The 10128-nt window shown below is 41.5% G+C and overlaps 1 protein-coding gene across 1 annotated transcript; it reads left to right on the plus strand.

The window, feature by feature from the left end:
- The first annotated feature begins 4225 nt into the window (after positions 1-4225).
- myoz1b (myozenin 1b) lies at positions 4226-9344 on the plus strand. The gene is made up of 5 exons (XM_078279810.1): positions 4226-4310; positions 7955-8121; positions 8274-8343; positions 8481-8667; positions 9110-9344. Exons 1-5 carry the CDS (start codon positions 4226-4228, stop codon positions 9342-9344), a joined length of 744 nt encoding a protein of 247 aa, XP_078135936.1.
- The last annotated feature ends 784 nt before the right edge of the window (positions 9345-10128 follow it).

The following is a 10128-nucleotide window of genomic DNA, read 5'->3' on the forward strand; positions in this document are numbered from 1 at the left end:
GCCACCTGATGGCTTTGGAGCTATGAAACCCAACCATGGCCACAGAAAGGGATCTAACTTCTAACCCTTGACTGGGATCAGGTGACAGACGCTGCTAACTTCAGCTGCTAACTTCAGCTGCTAACTTCAGTCCTGTTCATGTCCACTGGTAAGCTTAGCTGCTGTGCTAGTGGAAGATACAACACACACACACACACACACACACACACACACACACACACACACACACACGCACGCACGTGCACGCACGCGCGCGCGCACGCACGCACACACACACACACACACACACACACAAATCATTTCTACAAACTAGGTCACTGGATTTTAGAAATACATTAAAGCTGTAACTGCACTTATAATAATGACAGAAGTGGCTCTTTCAACTCCTGGCCAAATTACCAAATTAGTTCTACAATTCTCCCTCTCTTTCTCTCTCTCATTCAATTGCACACACACACACACACACACACACACACACACACACACACACACACACACACACACACACACACACAGACCATTTGACCTACCGGTATTTTTGAGCTGTTAATCTCCAGCTATTTGGCCCAGTGCTTAACGCTTAATTCTGATGGCTTTTTTACAGTGTGATCGAGAGTGGAGGGGAAGCGCTGCTCCCTTGTACATCCTGTCTCCTCCCGCTGTTCTGCCAAAGAGGCTCTTTCCTCTCACGGTGTTTCTGGGTCAACTGATACGAGTGTTTGGGGTCAAGGGTCAGGGTTTAGGAGGAGGTCAGAAAATGGAAAATAATGGTCGTTCTCCCTCTCATGTGGATCGATCATTTTAGAGTTATTATTTTGGAAAGAATAAGTTTCTTTATTGTTCTATAATGCATCATTAACTGATCTGTATATGTAATCTGTATTACTAAACGGGGATTTGTAATAACCAGCCATTTTGGATATACACCTTCTAACTAGGAGTTATATTCCCATATGGATTTATAATTCAGCTACACACACACCTGTATCAAGGCCACCTGGCCTGTCTAATTTTAGGACTTTCATACTGCAGGGGTGATTTTTATCCCTGCTTGTGACATAGCCCCAAGGATGGTAATCTTACTGCCAACTGTCCAGCTCTTTTGTCCAGACTAAAATATCACGACAGCTATTAGATGCCATTACTGTAAATATGAACAGACATTTGTGTTCCCCTAAGGATGAATCCTACAGATTTTGGTGATCCTCTGGTTTTCATCAAGTGCCACCAGCAGGTAAACGTTTTGCAGAAACACATATATTCATGTTCCCCTTTAGGATGAATTGTAAGGACTTTGGTGATCCCTTAGATCATTTTGTCATGTGTCTAATACTTTGGTTTAAAATAAATACCTGCAAAACTAAAGACATCCCCATTAGCCTCAGGTGTACTTTTGTTTAGAGCTAAATAGCAAATGCTAACATACTAACATGCTAATATGCAGATATGGAGCAACATTCATTTGGAGTCATGTTTCTGGCCGCCTGATGATTTTAAGTTCAATATTCACACAGTCTTTTATCTCTGTTTTTTCGTCTCTACTAACTCCTGAGCGACCCCTTTCACATTGTCAGTTGATACATTGTTATTAAAAAATAAAGATTATAGTCACTTTAAAAATAAATTTTCTTGTCAGTGTCATCATCCAACCCACTGAAGAAACTCGTGCTATTCCAGATGATCAATCCTTCCCAGTTGGCTGAACTAATCTTTGTTACTTTACAAAACTGTGAAAGGGACACAGCAGAGAAATATAGAGCCTTTATAGCTTTTTTTCCACGATTACACAAAAGTCAACAAACCAACGTGACTTACAGAAGCTACTAGTTAAATCTAAAAAAGCAGGGTACTGACGAGGAACGTTGACCGACATGATGATGCATGTATGACTGCTGCCAGGCACAAACAAGGCATAAAGTTACACATTTGTAAGTTGAAGGAGGATGAATAAAGAGACTATGCGAAGAAAACACATCGACAACAGCATTAATGCTCTTACGCACGTAAAACCGAGTGACGGGAAGAAAGTAACTGCTGGAACCATATTTTCTTCTCTCTTGAGTTGTTTGTCATTTTATCAAAAGGCCCTGTTCCCCTGTGATTGGAGGTAGGACAAATGATACAGGTGTTTACAAGCTGGAGGAATTCAGTGAAATCATCATGCTGGTCCTCGTCGTTTCAGTAGCATCTGCTGACTTTCAAGATCAGGATTTTAAAATTCCCTAAGAGACATAGTCCTTAAGATACCAATAAACAACTCTTCTGGTTGTTTTAAAGTCTAGGCTGAAGACTGAAAGTGATGAAGTGTTGATACAACATTTTCAAATAGCCCCGGTTATTCTGAAAGAGGCGACATACCTACAGGACTTATTGTGAGCTATGTGACGTCTTTACAATTTCACATTCTTTGATTTTCTTTTACGGATAAAGTTGATTAAAAAAAAATCATTATCAGTTTCTTACTAACCTCTGATCTCGAAACACCACACCCACCTCCTTCTTTACCCCCTACTCAATTCACCCCACCCCTCCTCCCACCCCATCTGCCAGGTCTATAGCACTGGAGCAGCCCTGCTGATAGGGTTTCACTCTCTCCGGGGCGAAGAGGAGGGCAGGCAGTACAATACAAACTCTGGGACACAAATCTACCTGGGAATCTATATTCCTCTGAGCCAAACTTTAATCTGGGACCGTCTGGGACCTGTGTCTTCCTGTGGATATCTGGGTCTTAGGTAAGACATTAGAGGTGATAATGTGTGAAGAAGTATCACGCATGCCTTGAGTGTTTGTAGGTTATCTAGCACCGATGGTTTACTGAGTTGTCAAATAATTCCGGATCCTCTTTGAGTACAAGGGGACAGTTCAATTTAATTACAGATTGTGGCTGCAGGAGAAGGCCCTCATCTGTGGCCTATGTAACTGGATGAATTAATGAATACATTTCTAACAGTTTTATTGCAGATTTTTACAATTCCTTGAGTAATTTTGATATCAATTCAACTAAATCTGAGTTGAGTCAACTTAAATCTTAAAGCTGGCTAAAGAGCCAGCTGGTATATGTCTGTCATTTTCTTCCACCAGCTCTTACTCTACCTAACACTGTGGTAGGTGAGGAATGTGGCCCTCTGCAGTGGAGTTTTTAGTCTGCGGGTATGGATGCATGTGTGTATTTTGGAATGTGCTTACTGATGCCCTTCCTCCCCAGCTGTCCCCTCGAGATTTATCAGGAGCTAAAACAGTCTGGTCATGGGGGGACAGGAGCGCCTCTTCACTCAGAGAGGCGGTAACAGGACCCAGGTCCTCGTGTCGCTCCCGTTGTCGCCATCAGCACAGCAGTTTGCCTCCATTTTGACTTTTCCCAGAACATCCAAAAACACCTGTAATCTCCATCTTTTAATCCACGGTCACATTAATCACAAGAGAAAAGCTATTTCAGTGCAAAATTGTGTGTGTGCTGATGCATTTATATGTATGTACACTCACCACAGTGCTATAGATCATGGGTACATAAAAATAGCTCGCACAGCAGGACTGAATCCCAGGCTAGGAAACGAGCTTCAATTACAGTGGATGAAAAGCAATTACACTACCTGTCTCCCTGTAGACGGGCCCTGCAGCTTTTTCTCTTGTACTGGGACTCACCTCCAGCCTTACATAATTGCTTTCGAGCTGTGCAATAGACAGCGACATACTGCCGGCCCCCATTTCAGTGGTTAGACAAAAGAGACACAAGCTGCCACTGGGAATTTAGTGTCCTCGTGTGTTGGGCTTTACACAATGTTTAAAGTGTGCTTAAGGTAATTAAGGAAACCAGCGAGGTTCCTGCTAGAGTTTGCTAGAATTTGGGATATGATGGGCAACTTCATCATACAGAAACATATCTCAGAAATCAATTCAGATATTCTTCTGAAATGTTTTTCAAAAAAATTAAAGAGTTTTAAAAATCTTAACTCAAGAATGGAGGTTTATCAGTATAGCAACCTCCATTTGCTGATCAAGACCATAAGATGAAGTTGAAAGATCCGGAACAAGCTAGTCAGTGGACCCAGTTTTAAGAATATTTGTGACATTTAGATTTATTTAACTGTATGGATGTATTTTTCTTTCTGTGTAAAGCAGGTGCAGTTCTTTTTCTAAAAAATATGATGATGATGATGATGATGATGATGATGATGATGATGATGATGATCATGACATCACAGTGTCTCTGTTCTTTCCTTTAGCCATGCCTATCAATACTCCTGCCCCTTCTCACAAGAGGAAGAAGGCCACTAAGATCATCACTGACCTGTCCAACGTTAGCCAGAATGGTAAAACAAACACACACACACACACACACACACACACACACACACACACACACACACACACACACACACACACACACACACACTTGTTCCAAGCAGTAACATAATATTTAACATGCATGTGGCATCTCCTGGAGGGATGACGGTCATTATCAGATTGCAAAGCAGCCACAAATCTGTCACCATTGGAGGCTACACAAAATACCAGACGGTGATTCTGCTCCCACCATATTTGTTTGGGGCAACGGAAGTGGAATCAATGTAAACACTTGTAAAAATGTGTCAAATATTTCACATCTTGGCATTAGATAGTTGACTAAATGCTTCTTATACATGCATGCAAACAATCATTAATTTCTTTCTGCATAATGAGCACTTTTAAGCTGTAATACTTTAAATACAATATGCTGTTAATACTTCTGTACTTTTACCTGATTAAGATTGTAATTGTAGGACTTTTACTTGTAATGGAGTAATTCCACTACTGATAATAGTGCACAAAGGTTAAAGCAACAAATTATTTTTTTTAAATGTTTATTAATTATTTTTGCAAACACTAGTGCCTTGGCTCTAGGGATAGCGATGTTGTCTTGTCTGTTGCTCGGTCGGTTGGTCCAGACTCAAATAGATCAACTGAGTGGATTGCCCCCCCCACCTCCCAAATTACTGCAAAATTAATGACATTCCCATCATCTTCAATTGTATTGTACCTGTTTAACATCAGCGTATTAGCATACTGACATTAGCATTTTGCTCAAAAACACCACTGACTAGACTAAATACAGCCTCACAGAGCTGATAGCATCGCAGTAGCTTCTAAGTCTTGTTTTAATATGTTGTGTTTTCTATCAGTGGCAAAGCTGACATTTACATGTTGCATAATAACCATAATTACCAACCACAATATATTCTCTGCCAATCTCTGCAATCTGCAATCTGAGCATGCTCGTAGTGTCTGAGCACATGCTTATATCTGTCATTTAACAATCTGTTGATGTCTTTCCCCATTTGTGTCCTTTGCTGTTTTCGCTACCTCTGCTGTCAACATCTGCAGCCACATCTGTATCGTTCCACCAGTTTGTTTTCAGTCAGTCAGTCAGGAGCTTACCATGCTCATCCCTTATTTTTCTCCAGTTAATACCCACTCATCTATCCATCATCCCTGCCACTGTGTCTTTCTGACATTTGTCCCATGCCTGTATGCTGTCCGTCTGTCCACCCCCTGCCTCTGTCAGTCTGTTCAATTTCCTCCCAGTCAGCAGCCAGCTCCAGTTTCACCTTCTTCTGAATTAACACTCTAATCAATATCCCCATGGGAGAGTTCGCTCTGCTCAACAGCCTCAATTATTTTCTCTCCCTCTCTCTCTCTCTCTCTCTCTCTCTCTCTCTCTCTCTCTCTCTCGCTCACACTTAACACACACCCACTTGCTCAAGTCTGATTTACTAGGTACTGCTAACAGCTCTCTGTAGCACTGCAATGCCAACTCCCCGCTTTATAGATGTGTTTATATGTGTGTGTGTGTGTGTGTGTGTGTGTGTGTTGGTTTATGGCTGGACTCCAGGTGTTATGAGTGATATCAAAGTGCATGTGGTGGATGAGAGAGAAGAGTGTTTTATGAGGAGCTCTGTGGAGCAGTAAAATCCATCAGATCTCTCCATCACTGAAAGAGAGGAGTAGAGAGAGAGAGAGAGAGAGAGAGAGAGAGAGAGAGAGAGAGGGGGGGGGGAGACAGTGTGTTATAAGGATTCCCCGCCATCAACAGTTCTACCAGAAAACCTGCCGTGACATTGCTTTGGCCTACTAACCCCTACAACTCCCCTGGGTTAAAACACACACACACACACACGCACACACACACACACACACACACACACACACACACACACACACACACACACACACACACACACACACACACACACACATACATCCTCTAACACTGTACAACAAGTTTCAACTCTAATTCATCACAACAAGGATAATATGGAAGCAGAGAATATGCCCTTTACAGTCTTATACATCCCCCTAATATATCTAGTGGAATGTAGCCTGAACCCACCTTTTAATTTGCCAAATGGGTTTTGCTGATGAAAGAGAGCACAGCTCAGAGAGTGTGTACCACATCCGCCAAGGCTTTAACAAAAATGCTTAAACATTGTTAGCCTGCACAGTGATAAATCATCATTGGATACATGAGCCAGATTCCTTTCATTCACAAATGTGCTCTAGTACATGAGAAAATGTTTTACAAATGTCTTGTAATGTTAACAAATGACACAATCTTTAATGGAATAGTTTGACATTTTTGGAAATATGTTTATTGGGTTTCATGTTGAGATAATTGATACACTTCTCATAGTTATGGGTATGGTATGAGGCCAGAAGACAGTTAGCTCATCTTAGCATAAACTCCCTTTTTTTTTACACTTCAGTTTCTGTACCCAAAATATAACATGCTCATTATTGAGTTTCAGAGATGCTGGTAAGTGTATTATGTTACTTTTGGACAAAGCTGGCTGTTTCCCCCTGTTTCCCGTCTTTATGCTAAGCTAAGCTAACCAGCTGCTAGCATTAGCATCATATTTACTGCACAGAAACGAGAGTGGTGTGGATCTTCTCATTTAACTCGCAGCAAAGAAAATTAATACGAATTTTTCCCAAATTGTTGAACTATTCCTTTCAAATATTGTTCAATTTGCACTAAAGAGTCACCTCTCACGTCAGAGAAATTTGAATTAAAACCTACTTTTGTGTTTCCATGAACAGACTATCAAATTAAATAAAAAACACATGTCGGATTGTTTTTACTGGCAACTGCGATAATGGATTGGTAGGCTTGGTAACTGGTTCTATCAACGCATGTTTTTTGTTTAATTTTTAATAATTTGTATTTTATTTTATTTTATTTTTTTAATTGTTTATATTGGTTTGTATTCCTTGTATTGTTAGGATCGTTTTGTGTTGTCTACAGCTGTGTCTCATTTTTAAATTGTATTCAATGGCTGACAGGTGCAGAGTTAATTTAATCAAAGAGGTGAAGTATTTGAGTAGTAGATTTCTATTATTGATCCCTCTGTTGTAATTGGGTAGTCGATAGTCGGGTTGCTGTGTCAGGGCCCTTACAGGGATGCTTCTGTTTTGTGTTGTATGAAAAGAAAATTGGGGACAAGGAACAACAACAATTGTAAATGGAATGTCGTAAAGTTCTGGAACATCTGCTGTCCTGTCAAAATATCAATAAAAAAAACAAAACAAAACATAAGTCGTTAGTGCAGGGAATGCAATGCAACTAAATAAAAAAAACTCTGGGGCAACCTCTAGCTCACCTGGTAGAGTGTGCGCCCGCATAGGCTGAGTCCTTGTCAGCGGCGTGGGTTTGAATCCGATCTGCTGCTTGTCATCCCCTCTCTCTTTCCCCCATTTCATGTCTATGTATCACTATCTAATAAAATAAAAAGCCCCCCCCAAAAAAATCTTAAATAAAAATAAATTCTATCTGATGCACGTCATACAACATTGCATGTTTGTCAAGCAATGGGTAAACCATGACAACTCCCCTCTACCTCTTCTCTGCATGCACCCACCTGCAATTCCATATTTAGTCCCTTCATTTTGTCTTCCTCCTCTTCCTCCCTCTTCCTGTCAGACGATGAGTCAGATCCCGAGGCCTCTGAGCTCGACCTAGGCACCAAGATCAAGACACCCAAGGACACCATGCTGGAGGAGCTCTCCTTAAACACGAACAAGGGCTCCAAGCTGTTCAGGAAGAGGCAGCAGAGAGTTGAAAAGTTCATTGTGACCAACGAGAACAAGGTAAGAGTAAAGAAGAGAAAGGGAGTGTGTGTGTGTGTGTGTGTGTGTGTGTGTGTGTGTGTGTGTGTGTGTGTGTGTGTGTTTGTTTGTGTATAGCTTATGTGTATATGGGTGTACTGATCAGACTTTCTCTTCCTTTTTTGGTCTTCCAGCAGAACCTCGAGAACCTGCTGCTGTTCCTTCCCCCAGTTCCCCCAAAGCCTGAGATACCAAAGGAAGAAGGTTGGGTCTATATGAAGTGATTGATATTGGTCGCAGATGCTTTTTGTATTTTCTCTTTTCAATATTTCTTTCCATTAAAATGTTTATTCTTTTAAACATTTAATCTCCCTGGTCTACCCTGCCCCTGTGTGTCTCAGTGGTGGAGGTGAAGGTAGATGAGGAGGCGGAGAAGGAGAAGAGGAGGAAGGGGTATGTTCGTACCTACGTATCGCCATGGGAACGGGCCATGCATGGCAACCAGGAGCTGACAGCTACCATGAAGTCCTCCATGCCGGGACCCATCCAGATGCACCTAGAACTGCCTCTGTACAAGAGCTTCAACAGGTACAAACAGACACAAACTGAAGCTGTAAGCTGAAGGTTGTTTTATTTTTTATTTTTCATTTAACATTTATTTAACCAGGTAAGCTGATGGGAGAACAAATTCTCATTTGCAATGACGACCTGGCCAAGACCAAGGCATGACACGTGCGAGACAACATAGAGTTACACATTAAATACGCACAATAAAAACATACAAAATACAATAAAGAGTCTACAAAAAATACAGATCAAATATAAATTCTAAGTGTAGTACAGGATCTGTATACCATTTTTGCAAATGGAAAAGTGCAAAAAGCATTAAACAGATATTAAACACATATGACAGCAGTGCAGGTATGAATGTGCCACTATGCAATGGAGCATAAGAGACAATAAAGTTGTGCTGCATTGCTTGTTCTGGTGCTTCTCCGAAGCTTCCGATTTCTCCCTCTTCTCTCCCCAGGACGGCGCTGCCATTCGGCGGCTTTGGTAAGGTGCCTAAGATGTTAACCTTTGAGCTCCCAGAGCTCAACAATGCCACCGAGGAGTCGGAGACTATGGCCAACCAGCACGCCGACATCCGCTCACGCCCCTCATTCAATCGCACGCCCATCGGCTGGGTCTGCAGTGAGGACAACTCAAACATCCACATGGAACTGGACAACATCCCCTTTGACGGAGAAACAGATGACCTGTGAACACGCATGCGCACACAAGAAGTACAAACACATAAAAAAAAAAAAAAGATTTAAAACTGACTTGATGGAAAGGGACAAAGTATATCCCCGTGGTCTCCTGTGTGCTTTCTAATCGTTTGATCCCCAACTATGATTGAGTCTTACAATGACTTTGTATACTGTGAGCTAATGTGAGACCTGTGTGATATAGATACAGATGAGCACTCGCTCATGCAATAAAGTTCCCCTTTACAGAATGTCTGTCTGCTTCTGATGTTAACACTGCATGTGCATGTCTTGGAAAAGTGTTATTTAAAAGGAAAAATTCAGATTATTTAGAAAAGAAATGTGAAACTATTTACAACTATTTTGTGTACTACTATTTCCAAGGTCCAAAATGAATGAAGTAGCTGCATAGGGCCATACAGCCACCAAACAACAAGCTAATATATAAATATTAAGGGTCTCTGTCCATTTTTTGGAGATGGTTAGGGCATACCCTCCGCAAACCGGCTTCCAATATCACCAGACAGTCCCATTCATGGAATCCCCAAGGGAATAGGAAGAGAGGTCGACCCAGAAACAGCTGGCGGCGAGACCTGGACGCCGATGTCAAGAGGACAGGCCACACTAGAGAGGCTTGCTCAGGACCGAGACGGCTGGAGAATCCTTGTAGGCGGCCTATGTCCCAGTAAGGGAAAATAGGCGGAAGAAGAAGAAGAGTCAATTTTTTGTCATAATTTCAGTATTTCTATAACAAGGGAACTGACCTAACTATGACAACATCTGACCACAAAGTGGAACA

The sequence above is a fragment of the Sander vitreus genome, chromosome 21 (genome assembly GCF_031162955.1).
Source record: "Sander vitreus isolate 19-12246 chromosome 21, sanVit1, whole genome shotgun sequence".
NCBI lineage: Eukaryota > Metazoa > Chordata > Actinopteri > Perciformes > Percidae > Sander > Sander vitreus.

What these genes read in the sequence shown, in the direction of transcription:
- myoz1b (XM_078279810.1), top strand. Translation starts at nt 4,226, where the DNA reads ATGCCTATCAATACTCCTGCCCCTTCTCACAAGAGGAAGAAGGCCACT. An exon ending in GTCCAACGTTAGCCAGAATG is followed by an intron (nt 4,311 to 7,954) that starts GTAAAACAAACA and finishes TCTTCCTGTCAG; the next exon opens with ACGATGAGTCAGATCCCGAG. An exon ending in TTGTGACCAACGAGAACAAG is followed by an intron (nt 8,122 to 8,273) that starts GTAAGAGTAAAG and finishes TTGGTCTTCCAG; the next exon opens with CAGAACCTCGAGAACCTGCT.